This window comes from Mus caroli, chromosome 4 (assembly GCF_900094665.2).
Source record: "Mus caroli chromosome 4, CAROLI_EIJ_v1.1, whole genome shotgun sequence".
Classification (NCBI taxonomy): Eukaryota; Metazoa; Chordata; class Mammalia; order Rodentia; family Muridae; genus Mus; species Mus caroli.
Genome location: NC_034573.1, coordinates 139773685 through 139794951, shown reverse-complemented (window position 1 = coordinate 139794951; position 21267 = coordinate 139773685). Strand labels below are relative to the sequence as shown.

The 21267-nt window shown below is 51.8% G+C and overlaps 1 protein-coding gene across 3 annotated transcripts in view; it reads left to right on the top strand.

The window, feature by feature from the left end:
* Positions 1-15650, top strand: part of Spsb1 (splA/ryanodine receptor domain and SOCS box containing 1) — a 57578-nt gene extending 41928 nt beyond the window's left edge. The window contains exons 1-3 of one of the 3 annotated variants that reach the window (XM_021159879.2): positions 2226-2555; positions 4791-5632; positions 13594-15645. In XM_021159879.2, coding sequence (XP_021015538.1) covers positions 4939-5632; positions 13594-13721 — 822 coding nt within the window. In that variant the 5' untranslated portion in view covers positions 2226-2555; positions 4791-4938 and the 3' untranslated portion in view covers positions 13722-15645. Of the gene's footprint in view, positions 1-2225; positions 2556-4790; positions 5633-13593 lie in introns of those variants that run through there. The other 2 variants (XM_029476586.1, XM_029476587.1) reach the window with 2 other exon arrangements.
* Positions 15651-21267: the final 5617 nt, after the last annotated feature.

The window sequence follows — 21267 nt, the reverse complement described above, 5'->3', positions numbered from 1 at the left end:
TTAAGCCCACACCCACAGTGATACACCTATTCCAACCAGGTCACACCTATTCCATCAAGGCCACGCCTCCAGATGGTGCCACTCCCTGGTCCAAGAATATACAAACCATCACAGTATGTGTGTGTGTATGTGTGTGTGTGCATGCATGCCTCTGTGTGTGTGTGTGTATGCATGCGTGTGTATATGTGCCTGTGTGAATGTGGCATTAGCTCCAGGGCCAGTGCCTTCGCTCTTGCATGCTGTGCTCCTGGCTTTGCTTCCCCTCTGTGTTTTTCTTACCCACCCCACCCACCAGCCAGAGATAGGAAGGTCCCACCATGTACTTGGGGCTGGGTCTCTTCCATTCTCAGGCTGTGACTGCTGTGTGCCAAGTGGAGCACGGCTTGAGTTGGGATCCGAGGAACAGGAAGGTGAAAACAGAGAAAAGACTGGGGTCCACCTAGGATGCCCCTCTCACAGCCTTGGGGTTTGTCCCAAGCCTGACCCCTTGTCAGTCTGCTTAGGTCCAGCCACACATTCCTAACAAGAGAGCAGGACATCCAATGACATCGGTGGCTGTAGGGGAGTGACTGACCTGTGTGACCGGTGAAGCTGCTCCCGTGGCATTTTCTGGGTAATTATCCAGGTAGCATTCATCTCGCAGAGCCCCGTCACCACTGCTCTTGACTCTGGAACAAGAATTCAGACTCCAAACAAGGGATAGGACTCTTTTATGACTCACCAAGTTCTAGTCCATTGTGCAGAGAACATCCTTTCTCTCCTAAGCAGCCCGCTCACCCTTGGCTAATGGGCAGCCCCATCACCCCTGTCTCCGCTGTCCTTGGTTGGTCTTTAATCTGCTTTTACCTGGAGAAAAACATTGCTGAGAGAAGGACTAGATGTATTCCCTGCTGCCCAATATGAGTAACAGACCTGCAGTTAGAGCCCATGCACACACGCATACATACATACATGCATGCGCACACACAGCATACACAAACACACATGCACACATGTACACATGCGTGCACACACACACAAACGTGCACACACACACACTTGTGTGCATAATCTCTTAGCTGGGACACTTGCCTTCTGCACTGGAGCCATGATGGAGTAATGACGTCGTATGTCTCTTCCTCAGAGTGTTGCTGGTCTTTGGGGAATCACCAACATTGTAGCTGTGTGACAGCTGGCAAGGGCAGCCCTGGAGACTAAGCACAGTGGGAGGTGTTCAGTTCAGGGTGGCCAGAGGTTGCTAGGGCAAGCGGAGTACTCCGACTAGGGCTTTGTTTGGGGATTAGCTGGCCATGAGGATGCCCAGCAGGTGCTGTGTGAAGGGTCGTGCTGGTGAATGCCAGAGTTCACTTGCTGGGCATAAGATTAAGGGACTCAAGCAGGAGCCCCCAGCTTCTAGGCTTCTGTCCTGCTCCTCCACTTCAGTGACCTCTGATGTCACTTCACTCAGTGGTACTCCTGTGCACACGGGCACATGTGCCTGTCTGTGTAGGCATCTGTGGATGCCGTGGCTGATGGGACATGGTGATGGCACACCAGCCCTGTGGGCTCCCTGCTGTCTAGTTTCAGCCTACAAGGGAACAGACACATAACCGCTCCCTCCCACCCTTCATGATTTGGTGGCTCCAGGGTAGGGATGACGGCTGAGTCCTCCCACCTCTCTGAGGTCTCTGCCATCTGCTGCCCTGGGGAACCTGAGGCCCCAGCTTTCATGTGGCACATTTGAACTGGACCTAGCTTGAGTCTCTGCTTTGCTTTCTGAACAGCAGGAGATGGAACTGGAGGTGAGCCAGAGCCAGCGTCTGTACCGGGTCCCCCACTTCTGCTAACAATACCCACTGTTAGTCCTTACTGGCTTCAAGGAAGCCTGTCCTGTCCAGTGTTAACCACACTGGGAAGACCCGCCCATGTTCCTGTCACTCGGCACACATGGGTGGCACACACCCACCCCACCCTGAGCTCCATGTCCAGGTATTTTGGAAGAGCAGGTCAGCAGTTTTTCACAGTTTTGTAAGAGGGGGTCAGTCAGCAAACCACGGCTATGGGCTAAATCCAGCTCTCTGTTTTCTTAAAGTATTATTGGACATAGCCACACCCATTTATTTACATACTGTCTGAAAAGCCTAAAATATTTACTATCTGGTCATTCACAAAGCAAATTCACTGACCTCTGGTTTAGAGGAGTCCTTAATCTTGGTCTTCCGTGGGATGGCATTCCAGTGCTTGGGTCACAGCCAGAGGCAGTGTTCATGTGTTGGGCCGGGTGTGGTAACCAGGAAGACTGGCTCACAGTGATCTTTGTTCAGGGAACGAGCACATTCTAGAACATCAGAGTCAAGAGCCAGCTGTGCCGAGCCCTCTCTAGGACACTGTCTCCATTGGGTTTCGGATGAGCATGTGACACACGGGCGACACCCATGTTATACGTGAACCGAGGGAAACTTGGACAAACCAAAAGTGAACCGTAGTCGGTGTACAAGGCACAGAGTCCTGAGCGAGTTTGGGAGCCTCGGAGACAGGCCTGGGGACATGCCCTGTGGACTCCAGCCCAGGGAGAGGTGAGAATGGGAGGGTACATCTGCATGGGCGTGTTTTAAAAAATAATTTATTTTCAAATTATGTGCTTGGGACAGGGCCTGAGTGCAAGTCCCCACAGAGGCCAGAGGCCCCAACTTTTCTGGAACTGGAGCTACAGACAGTTGTGAACCACTGGTGTTGGGCCTGGGAATCAAACTTGGGTCCTCTGCAAGAGCATTATTTCCTTTTAACCTCTGAGGCGTCTTTCCTAGCCGCCTGTACGGGGACACTTTAAAGTGGGTGGGAGGAGGGAAGAGGGATGGCATGGGAATCCTTGCCTCAGCTAGGAGGTGGCTAGCTATGAACAATAGAGCAGTGCCATCTTCAGCCAACAACCTGGACACACAGGAAAGATGAGTCAAGAGGGGCTCTAGGTTTGCCATGGCAACCGACCACTCCGAAGGTTACTCAGACGATGGGATGGTGTTCAAGCACATCTAATGGAGTGCTTGAACCGTGTCCCCTGCTCTGCCCTTGTGAGAGAATCATTCCACAATAAAGTGGACGCTTCAACTTGTGCCAGCCGGCCCCTCTCTCCAGCTCCTCCTTCCCACACCTTCCATCCAATTCATAGCCATTCTGTGCCCGAGGCTCTCGCCATCCTGCAGGCCAGAGAGGGAAGCAGCTCAGCTCAGCACAGCGAGGGTGTTGGTGAACTTGCTGGGCTGTGTACAGGCTGTTGGTCACGTCTTAGAACTAGAAGAGACTGTAGGACTAACCTGGACAGGTGGCGGATACTCTACCCTGAGGTAACGTCTTTGGTTGTTCTTTCTAAGGCTACTAGGAGATCCCTTCTGATACCCGCCGTGTGCTTGCCTGCTTCTGCCTTCCCAAAAGACTGTTCAGTGGCCACAGAGTGGGATCTGTGATCTGGCTCAGGGGCCAGCAGGCTGAGTGCTGGCCTGTTTTTATAAATAAAGTTTTATTGTAATGCAGCCGTGAACATCAGCTTCTATGCCTTTCGTAGGAGCTTGTATGCTATGGTGGTGACGTTGACTAGTTCGTAATCTGGCCCATAAAGTCCAAGACAATTAGCGTGGACCGTTTACACATAGACTATGCTGGTTTCTGGTTGTTTTCATTTGATGTCTGCTGTGGTAATAACATTCCGATGAGAAGCAGTTTTGGTAAGGAAGAGTGTTATTCCAGCTTACAAGTTACACTCTTGTCATTGAAAGACGTCAGGGCAGTAACTCAAGGAGCTTGAAGCAAAAATCGTGGCCGATTCATCGAGCCAGAAACTCAAAGCCCAGAAGAGAAGTTTTTTTTAAAAGGACTGGTGGTGTAGCATATACCACATGCACACACACATGCCACACATATGTTTAAAAAGCATCATACGTGTGAGGCAGGTCCTTTATCCACTGAGCCATCTTTCCAGCCCTCCAGGTTTGGGTGGCAGAGAGCACAGCTCACGAGAGAGACCCAGGAGTGCAAACTCTTTGCTGTTTACCTCGATCCGAGGCTGGGCAGCAACAGGTGGGGAAAGCATCATCAGCTCTGGAGGTCCAGTGGACAGATGCGGTGAGGCCTCCCCTCTGCTCCCATTTCGTCTCCTAGCCATCCAAATCCAGGATCCAGCCCAGGGGACCTTGTGGAAAGCCTTGTTGATGGCTCAGGTCCAGGCAGGGTAAAGAGTTGATAAGGAGTTGCAGAGGCCTCTGAGCTGTGGAGCCTGGATGAGTGTGTATGCATTTCCTACCCTGAACTGAGATCTGCATCAGTGCTCCCTCCCTTGGGCCACTTGATGTCATGACTATGAGGGGTGACGATGCTGGAGAAGAAAGGGGAAGGCTGGGTGTGGTGTCTTCGTCTGCCTGTGCTGTGCTTTGCACTCTATACAGGGAAGAGGGGAGGAAGAAAGCATCAGTGAGCTGAGGTTCACTCCGGGGGTCTGTGCTGCTGCCTTGGCCTTCTGACTATGAAAAGCCAACTAGAAGCCCAACCAGCATCCCCTGTGTCTCAGACTGACCCGGGACGTTGAGGGCAGCTCCAAGTTTCTAAGCCCACCTCTGCCTCTCCACACAGACCATGAGGTGGATGGCCTCTTTGCTTTTGTGACAACATAGCCACGGGGACAGGGGCATTTCACTCTGAACCAGGGTTCCAAGCTGCTGAGACGTATTGGGGTGTGTGCTTCCATGTTCCTCTTTAAACTTCCCCCTCCTGCTGCACCCCAGTTCACCCACTCCCCTGTTTTTCTTTCCACCCATTAGGCAATACAGAGTGCTTCACGACCTTTGGAGATCGCCTAGCAACCTTCCTTAGGGGTTCTGTTCATCCCCGACCAGAGATCTGGAGTCAACGCCCCAAGATTGATGAGTTTGCCTTGGGAGTCAGTGAAAAGGTGAAATAAAGGCCAACATGGGTCAGAAGGTCACGGGAGGGATCAAGACTGTGGATATGCGGGACCCCACATACCGACCTCTGAAGCAGGAACTCCAGGGGCTGGATTACTGCAAGCCCACCCGGCTGGACCTGCTGCTCGACATGCCCCCCGTGTCCTACGATGTGCAGCTGCTCCACTCCTGGAACAATAACGACCGTTCGCTCAATGTCTTCGTGAAGGAAGATGACAAGTTGATCTTTCACCGGCATCCGGTGGCCCAGAGCACGGACGCCATCAGAGGCAAAGTTGGGTACACACGTGGACTGCACGTATGGCAGATCACATGGGCCATGAGGCAACGAGGCACGCATGCCGTGGTGGGGGTGGCCACAGCAGATGCCCCTTTGCACTCTGTTGGGTACACAACCCTTGTAGGAAATAACCATGAATCCTGGGGCTGGGACCTGGGGCGTAACCGTCTCTACCACGACGGCAAGAACCAGCCAAGTAAAACATACCCAGCCTTTCTGGAGCCAGATGAGACATTCATTGTCCCTGACTCCTTTCTCGTGGCCCTGGACATGGATGATGGGACCTTAAGTTTCATCGTGGATGGACAGTACATGGGAGTGGCTTTCCGGGGACTCAAGGGTAAAAAGCTGTATCCCGTAGTGAGTGCTGTCTGGGGCCACTGTGAGATCCGCATGCGCTACTTGAACGGACTTGATCGTAAGTGTTCCCTGCTTTGTCTAAAACAGTGTTGTACCCCATGTCCCTGTGGGTCTGGCTAGCCTATGTAGTTATTGGATTTAAAAATATCTTTAGATAGCCCAGTGTTTGTAGATCCTCACAGGTCCTATTTCACCTCTACCTGGTTAAGTGAGAAAGTCTGTCTAGAGCTTGCAGGAGTACCCGGCAGTGTTTCATGAACAAATAAAAGATGGATGGATGGATGGATGGATGGATGGATGGATGGATGGATGGATGATGGATAGATGGATAATGGGTGATAGATGGATGATGAATGGATGGAGAGATCAGATGACTGGATGAGTAGATGATGATGGACGGAGCAGTGAATAGATGAATGAATGAATGAATGAATGATTTTGATTATTCTCTGGATAACGTGTTTCCAGCCTTGAATTATAGTTGACTGTATTCTAGCACTGCAGCTAGCATCAGTAAGTTGATACTCTGGGGATGCCCTGCTCTCTTAGATAAGTGAAAGCCAGGGACCTCTCTGGATCATGATCCAGATTCTGCCTCTCTCTCTCTCTCTCTCTCTCTCTCTCTCTCTCTCTCTTTCTCTCTGTCTCTCTCTCGTCTCTCAGAGTTAGGCACTCCATTGCACCACCGCCTTGAGAAGGACTTGCTTAGTCTTGGAGTAGAGACGCTGCTGAGTCAGCAAGGACGTCTGCCTGTCCCTTTGGAAAGGGGTGTGGCCTCTCTGTGTGTTGAAATGGCTTGTGTGCAACGACACCGTGCTAGTGTCAGGTCCAGGTCTGGGACATCCCAGCATGAGTGGAGTGGGGAAGCCATGTTCGTAGGGGTCCTCATGTTCCAGACCCATCCACCCCCATGCCAGGCCCCCTCTCACTTCCCACAAGGGTGTCTCCTGTGGTCTGTACCACATCTCCATATTGGATGAGTATATCGGATGAGCCAGAAAATGCCAACCACCTGTGGCTGCTTTTAGGGGCAGGTTTGGCCTAGCTCCAAACCCCAGCCCCGATCTGTGTTTCGTGATAGGCGAGACTCTCACTGATGTCAGGAGCACAGGCTGGACCATCCTACTCTCTAACCCTTCAGGATCCCCTCATCTGCCTCAGCCCTTGCTAAGGTCCTTCTTTGAAAGGCTCTGGGATGTTTGGAGTCATCAGGCACGGGAGCTAACTCCTAAATCTTCTCAAAAGCCCCTCTCTGTTCTTTTCCATATCCAGTGACTGGGAACCACTTGTTGGGTGGAGGCATCTAGAGTGCAGAGTCCCCTGCCTGCTCCATCTTTCCCTGTGCAGCCCAGCCAAAGGGTATGGCAGATGTGGCCAAGTATGCACCTCAGACGGAGCCTCCTAGGAGAAGTCATCTCAGACCTGGACCAGGGAACTAGCAGAGCAAGTTCTGTGGGTCTGTCTCCCTCCATTACAGAAAAAATAGCATAAGCCCACAGCCGACTTTGCCGGCACGGCCAGAGACTCCTGCGCACAGGTGTCCGGGGCTTAGGTTCAAAAGCCTCCCTCCTTCCTACAGAGGAGTGCTCAGTGCCCCAGGGAGGGAGGTTTATGCTCCCTCATGGCAGAGTAGCAGATGGGGCATGGATGTTTCCTAGGCACCAGATCTGAGCTCCCCAAGAATTGTCTAACCTCGTATTTGGCCTGCCAATACTTCCATGAGCCCAGAGAGTTTGTGTGGCTTCCACGTATTCCAGCTCCTGTACAGAATGCAGACCCTTAGCAGCTAAGAGGGGCCTGGGGTGTGTTTGCCCTGGCACATCATATGTAAATCACGTGGCTTTTCCATCAGTGCCCTTCCAGAGGCCTAGACATGCCCTGTGAGCAGACGGTACTTCACAGAGCTCTGCGTCAAGTGGAGGGCTGCCTACCCACCAAACTAGTTAACTCTTCTCTTTGCCGAGACAAAGCTGACAGATGCCCCTGAAGGAAGGGAAGGAGGGAGGGAGGGAGGAAGGAAGGAAGGTTTATTCTGGCTCACAGTTTGAGGGATTGCAGTCCATCATGGCGGGGGAGGTATTTGGCAGCTGGTCATATTACATCCCTAGTTGGGAAGCAGAAGAAGATGAATGCCTGCTTCCCCCCTTCTTCTTCAAGGGCAAACCAGAACATTCTAAAGAGGTTGGGTGGGGCCATGAGAATGGGAATAAGTTGTTAGAAACTGACCAGCAATCTGTCATAGCAGCCAGGGTCCAGAGAGACTCAGAATGTCACATCAAGATACTTCTTGGTCAGCAACACGCACTCAGGGCTCGCCCTCTCTCCAGCTTACCTGAGTGCCAGGCAATGCCGAGACCTGTGGCTTTTCCTTCTCCACGGTCCTGGATCTATGCGGTTGACTTTGGAGGACAAAGATGAAATGTGTCCCTTTCCTGACAAGCTGAGCAGGACATCTGAGGGCAGCCTGTTGTCATGAGCCCTGCTGCAGAGGGAGAGTGAGGAGGGGGGGGCGGGTGTTAGCGCCATCACCTGTCTCCCCTGACACCTCAGCACATTGTCGGAGCAAGGAGCGACTCCTGCCTTACAGGGATCCCTTGGCTGATGGTAGGCAAGGGCGGCTGCCATGCCAGGCAAGAGATGACTGGGCCGGAGGCAAGGCAAAAGCTAGAGAGGTGGTAGAGGCAGCCAGATTCTAGACTGCACACCTCAGTATATTGTGTGTGAGAAATGAGAAAGGTTATCGAGGCTCTGACCCCAGGTGTTCGGCCTGAGCAGGTTGGAGGGTATGGCTGCAATCAGAAAGCTGGGAAAGCTGGAGAGAGACCATGTAGAGGTTGAAATCAGTCCAGGTGGACCTACAAGTCACCAGAGACACAGGGGAGAGCCAGGAGTTCATCCACATACAGACAGCATTGAAAGCGGCGACTCCTGGCTGAGAGTATGGCTTAAGGGTAGCAGGCTTGCCTAGCATGGGGAAGGTCTTGGGACCCATCCACAAAAACAACCAGAAACACACCATGGCTCCGGATGAGCGTGCCCAGAGAGATGTGGAGAGCCAGGTTTGAGAGCTGAGGTTGGACCCTGTTGGAAGCAGGAGGCCCAGGAGAAGCAGGCCATGTGTCCAGAGGGTCCCAGGAGATGGTATTGAGTGCCAAGGGCAGAGAGAGTTTCAAGAAAGACAAAGTAATGACAGGTCAAGACAGCTGCCTTGGCAACCAGACGGTTGCTAGTGACCTTGCCAGGAGTCATCTGGGTGGATCGGGGTTAAAGCCTGAGGCCTGATGGAGGAAGCAGGATGCTATCTGTCACAGTTCAGGAGGCCAGATGTCTGAGACCGAGCTGTCAACAGGGTTGGAGCTCTCAGAGGCTCTGGGGGAGAATCAGTTCCCTGAGGCCAGCAGGCCTAGCGTCTGCTGTTGCTCTGTTTGTAGCCATGTTACCCGCTTCCTGCCTCCCTCCACTCCTGGCCAGTTCTCGGTGTATCCGTCCTCTCTTCCCTCATTGTTCTCTGGCTGCCTCGCCACAATGGTTCCTTCTCAGTGCCCCCCAGATCAAGCAGTGCTCTGGGGAGCCTGGCTACCCTGTCCCTGCCAGGACGCCCTTCGGGGAGTGTCACACCACGAAGGAGAAGTGACACTGTCTCTCAGAAACGCTGGCCTCATGGGGACAGCAGCTTCTCAGGGTTTGGAGAGCAGAGACCAAGAGCTTCTGTGTCACTCGGAGAGGTATCATTTGCCCTTCCCTGGAGACAAGGACAAGGCTTCGAGGTTCCATGGCTCTTCCTGTGAGAACCGCTTAGCACAGAGAGTAGCTCAATGGTTAGTTCCACTCAGAACATTCTAGAATGTCCCCATGAGTATTTCCCCTGCCAGCTGCTTGTAGGAGCGAGCACCATGTCAGCTGCAGGTGCCATGGAAATAAGCAGCAGGACCATTACTGAGGTAGAGTCCCCTCCTGATAGAACTTTTTTTCCTGGATCGTTTGTCTGTCATAGACAAGGACAAAGCATTTGCCTCTATTTTTTTTTAACTTCTTGTTTTTGCATGTACATAGGAATGTTTTTGCATGTGTGCATGTGCACCTGAATGTCTTTGCGTGTGTGCATGTACATAGGAATGTTTTTGCATGTGTGCATGTGCACCTGAATGTCTTTGCATGTGTGCGAGTACCTGTGTGTGACTGTGTGTGCATGTGGAAGTCCAAGGTTTATGTCAGGAATCGTCCTCAATAACTTTTCCACCTTATTTACTGAGGCAGGTTTCTCAATCAAACTCAGAGCTCACTGATGTGCTAGTCTTGCTAGCCAGCTTGTTTGGGGAAACCCGTCCCTATCTTCCAAGTCTGGACTTACAGGCAGATTGCCATGCCCAGTTGGCGTTCACAGGGTCCTGGGGGTGCAAATCTGGTCCTCACATTTAAAATTATTTATTTATATTTATATGAGTACACTGTAGCTGTCTTCAAACACACACCTGTGTATCAGATCTCATTACAGATGGTTATGAGCCACCAGTGTGGTTGGGAATGAATGGGAAATGGGAGAGCAGTCAGTGCTCTGAGCCATCTCTCCAGCCTGGTCCTCACATTTACACAAGTGCTTTAACTCACATTTAATAAGTGCCTAAGCCATCTCCCCCCACCCCCCAAAAGCCTTTTGTTTTTGAAGCTTTGTTTGGGTCATATCTTTTTCAGGGTACCAAAGACATCTCAGGTTGGGGCTCCAGGGCTGTGCAGAGCCTTGTAGATCACTAGGAAGCTGTTCCTCTTAGAAATGCAGAAGTGGGCATGGGGGCTCTCCCAGGTCCTCAACCTTCTGCTCCTGGAAACAGTGTCTGGTTAACTTCCTGGTGTCTTTGCTGCACACTCTACCCCATCTATGTCATTCACAGAGAAAGCAGCGACCCACCCCAGCTTCCTGAGGCAAGCATGAGTAGCCAGTGGTTCCATCCAGCAGCACGTGTGGCCACCAGCTCTTGGAAAGGGCAGGGAGCAAGCCTGAAGCTCTTGGCCAAAAGTTCAGAAGTGGGAGCGACCCTCCTGGGTCCTGCAGTGACCAACTGAAATTGGCACAGTAGGCATTGTGTCATTTTGCACAGTCCATGCATTCTTGTCTCTGCCCAGAATTTGAGAAGCAGGCAGACCACAGCTCTGTGTACTGTTCTTTCTCCCCCTACTTGGATGGGGAACTGTGAGCTGTTTGTTCTTGTTAGCAGAGTGACTGGCTTACTCTGATTATATTTTAGACTCTTAAGGCATCAGTACAGCCATTAGCTACCCCTCCTGTAGCTGGTCCTAGCAGGTCACACAGCCATGACCATACCTCCCCATCTCCCGTGTGCCTGCCTTCCACATGGATGAGTGAGGTAGCGATGCCACCTCTTCAGAGACTTTGGGCTCCTGATGTCTGAGTCCCCATCTCTAGGTTGAGGCAGCAATCCTTCCAGGCTCACAGCATAGGCTCCACCTACCATGGTAGTGGTGGTGGTGTCTGCTGCAATGTCCATCCATCCATCCTGAAACACAGGAGCTGGGGTAGTCCTAGTCCCCTGCTTTGGAAACTTACTTCACACGGTATCTGTGAGGCGGCCTGAAATCCACAATACCAAGGGTTTCATGGTGGGAATGCCTTCTGGGTTGGTGGGGCTCCTGATGCTTCATCAACAGCCCTCCAGCCCTTGGGGAACCCACTGTAACTTCCAAGTGGGGTGGAGCCCCATCCTCCCGGAAAACCACTCTGAGCAGCCGTAGACCCTTTGCCCCAGGGATGCTCAGCAGTGGAGAGGAAGCACAGAGGATTCCCCACGCTACCACGTAGAAGGGCCACCCACAGCTGCCAGATGTTGGCCAGAGGCTGCTGTTAAGCCTTCTGGTTTCAGGGTCTAGTTGGACATGGATGGATAGAACGCCTTTAGTTTATGCTCCTGCCTCCGGGCCCCTATGATCACACAGAGCTGTCTAGGAAAGGCTCGATTTCAAGGCATCCCATTAAAAACCACTGCTACAGGTCCCGCTCCCGAGAAGCTACAGCAGAAGCGCTCCTTCAGGTTAGAGGTCAGGAAATGCCTAAAGTTTATTCTTTAAAAAAAAAAGACTAAATGTGTATGTGTGTGTGTGATGTGTATATGTGCATGTCTGTGTATGTGTGTGATGTGTATATGTGTGTATATGTGTGTGCACGAGTCTGTGTGTGTGAGAATGTGTGTGTGTGATATGTTATTTGTGTATGTGTATGTGAGTGTGATGTGTATATGTGAGTGTCTGTGTATGTGAGCATATGTGTATGTGTGTGATGTGTATATGTGTGTATATGTACGTGCACGAGTCTCTGTGTGTGAGCATGTGTCTGTGTCTGTGTGTGTGAGCGTGTGTGTATGTGTGTGTGATGTTATTTGTGTGTGTGTGTGTGTGTTGCGCTGCTGGCACACCCATTCTTCAGATCAAACTCTGGTCACTGAGTTTGTGCCACAGACAGTTTACCCACTAAGCCATCCCATCAGCTCAAGTGTGTCCTGTGGGGCAGCTGTAAGTATGAGCCAGTGCGTACACACATATATGTGGAGGCCAGAGGTCGGCTTCAGGCGTCATTCATGACACAGAACCTCTTCCTTTCTCTCTGGAGGACTCATGATATGACTAACCTAGCTAGCCAGTGAGCCCCAGGAATCCTCCGGTCTCTGCCTCCCCAGCACTGAGATTACAGTGTGCACTACCACGCCTGGTTTTTCTCATGTGTTCTGAGAACTAAACTCAGGTCTTCCTCCTTTCGTGGCAAGCACCTTCTAGACTGAGCCATCTTCCCAGCCTGGTTTATTCCTTTTTAACACGACTCGTGTAAGACTCAGCTTAGGCGCCATTCTAATGCATCCGTGTGAAGCACCCGGTGACTTGACTACCAGCGGCATCTGAACATTCTCCTACCCCAAAGAATCCTGCACGCCATGTTCTCCCAGACATAGAATTCAATCGTCAATGGATTTTTTACTCACTTATTTAGTTATTATTTGGTGATGCGATCTGAACCCAGGGCTTTGCACATGCTAAGCACGCACTCTACTACCCTTAAGGGGATTGTGTTTGCTGTTTAGAGGCATACTGGTGAATATTGAAGAATCAAACAGAAGACTGCACTTTAGCATTAAGGTCAGTCAGTAAAATGCTTGCCTTGCAAGAAGGAGGGAAGGCCCAAGTTCGATCCCTCAGAACACGTGTAAAAAAGCCAGGTGCGATGTGTACACTTGTAAGCCCAGCATTAGGGACACATATCAGAGGCTAGCTAGCCAGAACGGCCCACTTGGTGAATTCCAGGCCGATGGCCTTGTCACGGAACAAACAACAGTATGGTGGTTTGTTTTCCTGAGGAATATGGGCTAAGGTTGTCTGTCCTGTGGCCTCTACATTCACACACATGCATATCCACATATGAACATGTGTATACTTTGTCATTGTCCTCTGCCGTAAAATGAAGGCCAGGACAGTACCTAACAGGATCCTGAAAGTAGAAGCTGGGTGGCATGCAAGGACCGAGCACCCCTGGAAAACCTGCCTAGGGCCCTGTGTCTGGAGTGGGGGAGCACTGAGCTGACTCACTGTCCCAGAGTCATTCATACTCTTTGTCCAGACAGGGCAGAGTATAGCCCCCCAGGGAGACCAGGAGCAGCTCCTGCAGGTTCCAGCAGGGCAAGCCTAGGCGAGTTGTTCACATGCTGTTTCTCAGCTACCCTTTCTGTAAAGGGAAAGAGGACAGCAATGGCCTCCCTGTGTCTACTGCATCACAACTGATCACAGTTGTGAGAGCCATGACTCGGTGTCAGCAGAAGGCTTCTTTGTGGCCCAGGGCTCCTCCTCTGCAGTCGCCACAATTCGGAATTTAACATGCCTTTCACCATTTGCTAGTGATCTGTTTGTTAAACTCCACTTAGATCAGTGTGGTGCTAACCTTGGACGAGTCATAAGTGCTGTCTGTTCAAGATCCCTCTTGACCTTTGCTAAGGTTCTCCTCTCTTCTCCTGCTTTTCCCAGCTGAGCCCCTGCCACTCATGGACCTGTGCCGGCGTTCGGTGCGCCTAGCGCTGGGAAAGGAGCGCCTGGGTGCCATCCCCGCTCTGCCGCTACCTGCCTCCCTCAAAGCCTACCTCCTCTACCAGTGATCCACATCCCAGGACCGCCATACGACAGCCACCTGGTGCCAAGTCACTGAGCCGTTGGGGTCCACCGACCCCTGCGCCTGGGATGGATGCCTACCCTCAGCCATGGGCAGACGTGCCCCCTCAACCTACCAGCTGCCTCTGCTGGGGGGACCTATGCCAACGGACTTCTCCCTTCCCAACACTGGCTGAAGCAGCAGCATCCAGGCCCTTCCCTGAACCAGATGCAGAGAATAAACTATGAGAACCTCTCTCAGGCGCTTTCTGCTCTCAGGTGGAGTGGGCTGCCCCCCACTCCCTGCAGAGAGAGGCTACAGCCACCTGGGGGGTCCTGGGAGGTGAGACTAGCGGGAGGTGCCAGGGTCGAGTCCAAAAGCAGGAATGGCCAGGACCAGGCCACACAGATGAAGCTCAGGATGTCACATACCATGGACACTGAGACAGAACCCCAGGTTGGACCTCCCTTGGGCCAACGAGTGCCAGCTTTAATGTCAGCTGCCGGTGCTCCGTGGCCTGTATTTATTCTTTAAACAGTAGCAAAGGCCATTTATTTATTTCACTTAGAAAGGAAACCTTGGTAGGTGGCTTCCCTCGGTGTGCTCCGTGGCTTTCTTCCACCTCCCTGGAATGTGTGTGCCACACCTGTCCTCGTCCCGGGCCAGGCCTGTCGTGTGCACATGAGCTGGTGTGCACAGATACATGTATGTCGTTGTGTACGACCCCTGACTAGTTTCCAAGTAGCTCTGCGCCAAGCACCAGAGCAGACCCCAAGAGAGGCCCGTGCAAGTCCCCATGTCCCCAGGTCCCGGCTTCTGTTGCCTTGGGCACTCATACACCGGCACACGTGTTTCCATCTCTTGACTTCCATGAGCTTCAAATTTTGCCCCTGATTCTTCTGATATTTCCCATTGACATCCTCCAAAGCTCTAGGCCTGGAGGGCCATTAGGACACATGGAGTGAGTAGGGTCTCCAGCCCCTGGGAAAGCCACTGGCAAGGCAGGATTAGAAAGACCAAGAGCAGGGTGGGGCGCCATGAAAGCCTGTACGCCTCTCAGGCTCAAGACCCCGCCACATACCCCCTCAAGCCTCAGAAGTGGGGTGTAGGGCAGCCCCAGGAGAGGAATGTCGGTCCTAGCAGCACGTACATGGAGCACCCCACACCTGCTCCAGCCCTCTGGCTGTTTCTCTTGCTTTAGAATCAACTCCCTAAATTGGGAATGTAGAGGACTTGCCTAGCCTGCAAGAAGCTCAGGTTCCATCCCTTGCACCAAGGAGAATCAAAGCTCAGGAGGCTGAGGCAGGAGGATTGCTGTCAGTGATGTACAGAGGTCGTGGCTATCCTGGGCTATATTAAACCTTGTCCTTTAAGAAAAAGAAAAGAAATCAACTTCCATAGAATCTGAGTTCTGCTCATTTCTGCACAGGTACAATAGATGACTTTATTTGTTGAAAATGTTTAATATATTTACATATATATATTTGTAAGAATCATTTTAAGCAGCTGCTGTAGGGTACCTTAAAAAAAATCTTCCAGTAGAGTATAAATGTTAAAGCACAGAATTGGTGCCAAGACTAGATAAAGAATGTAAATTATTCTCTTTATATTTTGAGGTTCTTTTCCTTTGGGAGGCCTTTGTCAGGCTGCACAACCTTACTTGTTCTCATTTCGGAGTGGATGGTGTTCAGTGGTATGGATCCCAGCTTGTCACCCCGATCCCAGCTGTACTCCCATGCATGCTGGCGAATTTCCAGGCTCTCCTGTGTCCCCCATACTCTACCACCCCAGGACTCACCACACCTCCCTGACATCCCGTCACCAGCACCGTAAAGCCTTGTGGCATGTATAGTTCTGAAACCCCCGTTCTGTTCTGTTTTATGATGACTCATAACAGTCAGCAACCTAATAAAGGAAAGTTTGTTAAAATATGAAACCATCCGAGTCCTTTCGTGCCCGTGGGGGTGGGGGGAGGGCAGCTAAGCCCTCTTCCATCCAGCCAGTGACACTGCCTACTGTGTGGCTGGCTTGCCGCTCCTTGGCCTGGCCTAAGAGTGGGATGCCAGCCGAAGAGTGTGGGTACCATACTGGAGTACACCTCACACTTGCAGAAAGTGTTATAACCCCAGAAACCCAGTAAATGTAGCCCACTGAGCCCAATAGGACGGGATTCTGAGTGTTGATGAATTTCTCATTGCCTTATTAAAAAGCTTAGTGGGGAGGAGGGGGAAGGGGGGAGGAGGCAGTGATTGGGCTGTAAAGTGGATAAATAATGAATTAATGGGGGAAAGAAAGCTTAGTGTAAGAGTTGGGGAAGATGGCATGTCGCTCAAGCATGGGGACCTCAGTTTGGATCAGAGCACCAGTGTAAAAAGCTGGGAGCAGTGGCATGCATCTGTAATCCCAGTGCTGGGGACAGAGACCAGCAAGTCCCTGCAGGCCAGCCAACCGTGCCAAATCCATGAGCACCAGGTTCAATGAGGAGCCCTGTTTCAAAAACTAAGGTGGAGTGATTGGGGGAAACAGGTGAGGTAAGCCTCTAGCCTCTGCACGCTTGTGTGTGCAAGGGCACACTCACAAGCGCAATGAAAAGGGAAACCTGAATTGACTGTGGACTGGTTAGGATCAGAGCAGCAGTTAGCATGGCTGGTTCTGGCCCTCAGAGTCTAGTCTCTTACTTCCCAGGAGACCTTAGGCTTGTGTCCCTCAAATCAAGAATGCAGCACTATTGAAAGAACCTTGCCTGGGGAGCTCATTCCTCCAGCTGCAGCAGGCAGAGCCCCAGGGGAAGGACAGGAAATTCTGGCTTATTTAGAGGAACAATGAATGACATGGTGAACAGTGAGCTCACACGTCATAACGAGTTCCAGAGAACCACCAAGAGTGTATGCAGCTCATTTGGGGGGGTGGGGGTGGGGGTCTGAAGGACACGCTGGGCTCCGGGGGTGCTGTGAGAAAGTTGCCTGGTCGGGGTCCCAAGCGGAGTAGCTTGGCCCTTTCTGAGAGCCTCTTGACCAGTTTTCCTTAGATCCCTCCATTGTTAAATCAAGTTCCTGCTTTGTGATAGAACTCAGTTGGTAGAGGTCTTGCCTAACATCCAGAAGTCCTGCGCTGGATCCCCCAGGACCATAGATAATCTGGTATGGTTATCTATGGCTCAGCAGGTAAAGGCACTCCCAACCACCTGAGTTTCATCCCTAGGAATGTCCCCACCATCCATATGGTAGAGCAAACTGACTCCCCTAAATTGTCCTCTGATGTCCTAATGCACCATGTGGTGTGTGCACACAAGCACAGGACAATTAAAATTGTAAAAACAAAACTCAGTCTGGTGCGGTGACGTACCCAGAATCTCGGTACTCAGGAGGTAGAGGCAGGAAGAGCGAGTGTTCAGGGTCATCTTAGGCTGGATAGTAATTTAGAGACCGGGCTGGGCTACATGAGACCCTGTCTCCAAAATAAAAAAATGCATTTCACAGCAACCCCACCCCAATAAGTCCAACCAGCATTCCTGGGGCCAGCCCCAGGAACCTACATTTTCTTACATGCCCGCTCCCCAGGTAAGCTTGCTTGAGAGACCTGCCTGGTCTTTGAGCCCATGCGCACTCTGTCTCTCGCAAAGTTGCTAGGTAAAGAGACTCACTTCAGTCTGGTGGCACCTTGACCCAAGAGCTAACACATGGCACCTACAGTCACGCCCAGAGTCTAACACCGGTGGTATAACCTTGGGCAAGACTGTAAAATGGCAGTCACCAATGGAACAAGGGACTGTGAGGCCCCCAGAGCATGCCCGGCATCACGGCGAGGCCCATGGGCCAGCATGCGCTTCAGAGACCAGCTCTTCTGAACGATATCGTTTCCTCCTCTGGAACTTGGCTTCTGAGTACAAACCAAACATTCCTGATCTAAGCTTCGAACTAACTTTTCTTCCCAGGTAGCTTTTCACAAATCAAGGTGGAATCTGGGGGAAGGACCTTTCCACGCCCGTCCCGGATGTAGGCAGAGGAAAGAGGGCAGGTCTAGAGTTATTTTTAGGCAGGAGTTCATGTCTGGGTTGCAGTTGGAACTTGGGCCTCCTTTGAAAGGGTGGCAGGGGAAGAGGGGTCAGGCATGGGGTAGGGGAGGCACCAGAAAAATGAGGGCCTTTGTGCTGCCAGGAGACTTCTGGGGGAGCCGGCCTTTGTGCTGAAGGGAACAGTTTTAATAAAACCATCTGTGCAGACTTGGCCCATCTGGTTGTAATTAATCCCCTGCCTTCAAGCAGGTAACCGGCTCTCTGGCTTGGCCATAGATGGGAAGCTGCCTCCGTCTCCATCCTGGCAGCAGCCTCCCTCCCGCTCCTAGGCGGGATGAGGAATGTGGACTTTGCTGAACCGTAAACTATGCTGGGGAAGCTGGGGAGGGGGCTGAAGACAGAGCAATTCGTTCATGTTCCAGTCCAGACACCCAAACATGGTCGGGTTCCAGCCACAAGGAATATTTGAAATAAATGCACTGCACGGGGCCAGGAGTTTGCTGTGTTTTCTGCATGGGGCCATGGCAACCGGAGAGGAAATCATGAGCCTGGATCAGGCTGAAGGATCAACAAATGATGTCCTGGCCCAGCAAGTCCGAGGAAGCCTCGCATGACTCTCCGAGAGCTTCTCGGGACTCAGCTGCGGGGAGCCAGGACTCAGACTGTCCGTCTTTCTGGTGCACTCAGACCTCACGATCCGCTTCTAGACACAGGTGCTTCGTTATATTTTGTAGACCATAGAAGGTCTGCTTCTGTCACTGGAGAACTGATAATGGTTTTCTGAGCAGAGGGGAAGGGCAGCCACTGGAATCTAGCCGCTCTATGGAAGTGACCATAGTGCTGACCCTAACCCGGGACCTGTCTTCCAGCCCAGGCCTAGCTGCAATCCTTCTGGCAGGTCCTAGCTGGGGACATCAGTTGAAGTCCACAGATGCCCCCTGCATCAGACTCACCTGGGAAACTTAAGGAAAAACCCAAATCCTAGCAAGCTTGCTATGCCAAAATGGAGACTCTGGTGACTGACTGCCCCAGAGTTCCAAGATCCCAGAATTCTGCAAAGAGCCAGGTAGATCCCTCTGCCATTCCCCACGGTTTCCTGGAAACCTACAGGGGGCTAAGAAGGGGCTTCGTAACATCCCTGGTGCAGACACTACCGTGTGACCTGTTTGCTTTGGTCTTAGCACCCACGGAAGCCCAGGAGAGCTGAGGCTAAATTGGCAATGTCAGCACCACCACCCCACACACCCAGGCCTAAAGGTCTTGAGAACTCAGTAGCTGAGTCCACAGGGAAATCCCTTCCTGGAAAGCTGAACCAGGAGGCTGCTGACATTATCAGGTCTCCAAGCCATGGCTCAGGCAAGACCTTTCTATCAGGATTGTCCCCTCAGGAGCTGTCCTTTTATTTGCAATGAAACTGAAATCACATGACATTAAACTCACAATTTTTCAGTGCACACATTGGTGGCTTTTAGCACACTCTCAATACTGGACATTAGCCTCCTTCCTGATCTCAAAGGCTTTATCATCCCCAAAGGAACACATTCGAGAGCGAGCACCCACACACATACCACACCACCACACACATACACCTATAACACACACATATACATACACACAGGCACCACACACACACACCACATATAACACACACCCCACACATGCCACATCACACATACATATATACCATATACATACACCACATACACACATACATTCTCACACATGCACCACACACATATACCACACACATACGACACACATTCATATACTAGACATACATACACCACACACACACACACACACAATCCCTCTCCTATTTTCCCTTGCCCACAGTCCCTGGCAACCACACACCTACTTTCTGCCTCTATGGATTTTCTGTTCAATGGGCTCGTGACACCATGGAGCCTTTTGTATCTGTCTTTTGCTTCCAAATGGCCTGTGAAGAGGGTGTGTCCCTCACATTCTCTTTTATTATTTCTCTTTGTCTCCTTGTCTGTCAGAGAGGGAGAACATTTCCTCTCAGGGTCCTTTCAGGATCCCTAAGCCAGTATCACTAGAGCGCTCAGTGCACATCTAAGTCACAGATGCATGAGAGGCACTCCACAGTTCCAAGCCACCAGAGTCCCTGTGTGTGCGCGCTGAACCCAAAGCTCTTTCCTACGAGGCTTTCAAGGCCATTGCCAAGACCCAGAGGACTCAGTGCTCTGAGAGGAAACCAGATCTAGCTTGTTGTGGTGGTGGTGGTGGTGATGGTCTGGTTTGGTCTGGCCTGGTCTGGCCTGGTCTGGTCTGGTCTGGTCTGGTCTGGTCTGGTCTGGTCTGGTCTTGCCTGGTCTGGTCTGGTCTTGCCTGGTCTGGTCTGGTCTGGTCTGGTCTGGTCTGGTCTGGTCTGGTCTGGCCTGGCCTGGTCTGATCTGGCCTGGTCTGGTCTGGCCTAGTCTGGTCTGGTCTGGGAGCCAAGAGCAACAAGGGGCCAGGTGATAAGCCCTTCCTGGCCTTGCTCAACATCACTGAGAATGCAAGCAGTTCCAGGTTCCAGCCCAGCCCCTCACTCTGTCTTTACACCTGTCTTCTTAGAACACTTGTCATCGGGGGCCCAAGAGAGCTAATCTCAAGTCCTGGACTCAATGGCATCCCCCAGAGAATGTCACATTCTTTTGGGGTTCAGGTCTCAAAACACAGACACATCACTTGAGGCCACCATGCAGCTCTCCACTGCACCTTAAGTTCCTGAGGTGGCTGAGAGGACTTTTCCAACAGAAGGCCGTGAGAGATGCAGCCCAGGCTAGCCCATGGGGGCTGCTGCCACACAGAGTTCTCAGTCATCACTGGTTATGTTGTCCTCTCTCCCTGACCACTTACCTAAAGGCTAGTCCTCCGACACCAGGTTTCTGTGTGCTTGACCCATATTCCCTGGGCGGAACCCAGGGCAGACTCAAGGTCGTAGGTCCAGGATCCAGTTACAAACCTTTTACTGTACACTTCAGTGCATGCTAATATAGATGCTGTCTCCCCTCTGACCTACTATACTATCGCGGTCTAGAAAGGATGAGCACCAATCAGAGAGGTCCCTGGAAACAGAGGTTGAGCCTGAATGAGATATCACATCTGAAGGGTCAAGTTCCCTATGGGACCTCAAGAGGTCTTCTTCCCTCCACCCCACGCCCCACCCTTGTCTGATGGCACAAGGATGCCATGGACCCCTGCAGCTTTTCCTGGAGGGCTGCGTGAATTGGTCCTACAAGGATGTGGAATGTGAATCCCGAGCTACTGGGAGACAGGAGTTGCAGCTGGTGCCATGCCAAACTGGGGTGCCGTGGTCAGTCGGCACAGTCCTCTGTGCGCATGGTTTGATTTACAGGAGGCCGCGAGCAGCTCCAACTGCAGACAGAAAACTATTTGAAGCAGCTGCCAGATGTTGTGTCTGAGCTGGGTTTTACAACTTGCTTACTGGTGAACAGCCACCTCCTGCTGGAGTTCAGCTTGCCCCAGTGGGTTCGGGGCCCTGGCGCCAACCCCACAAGCCTTTCTTCTCAGC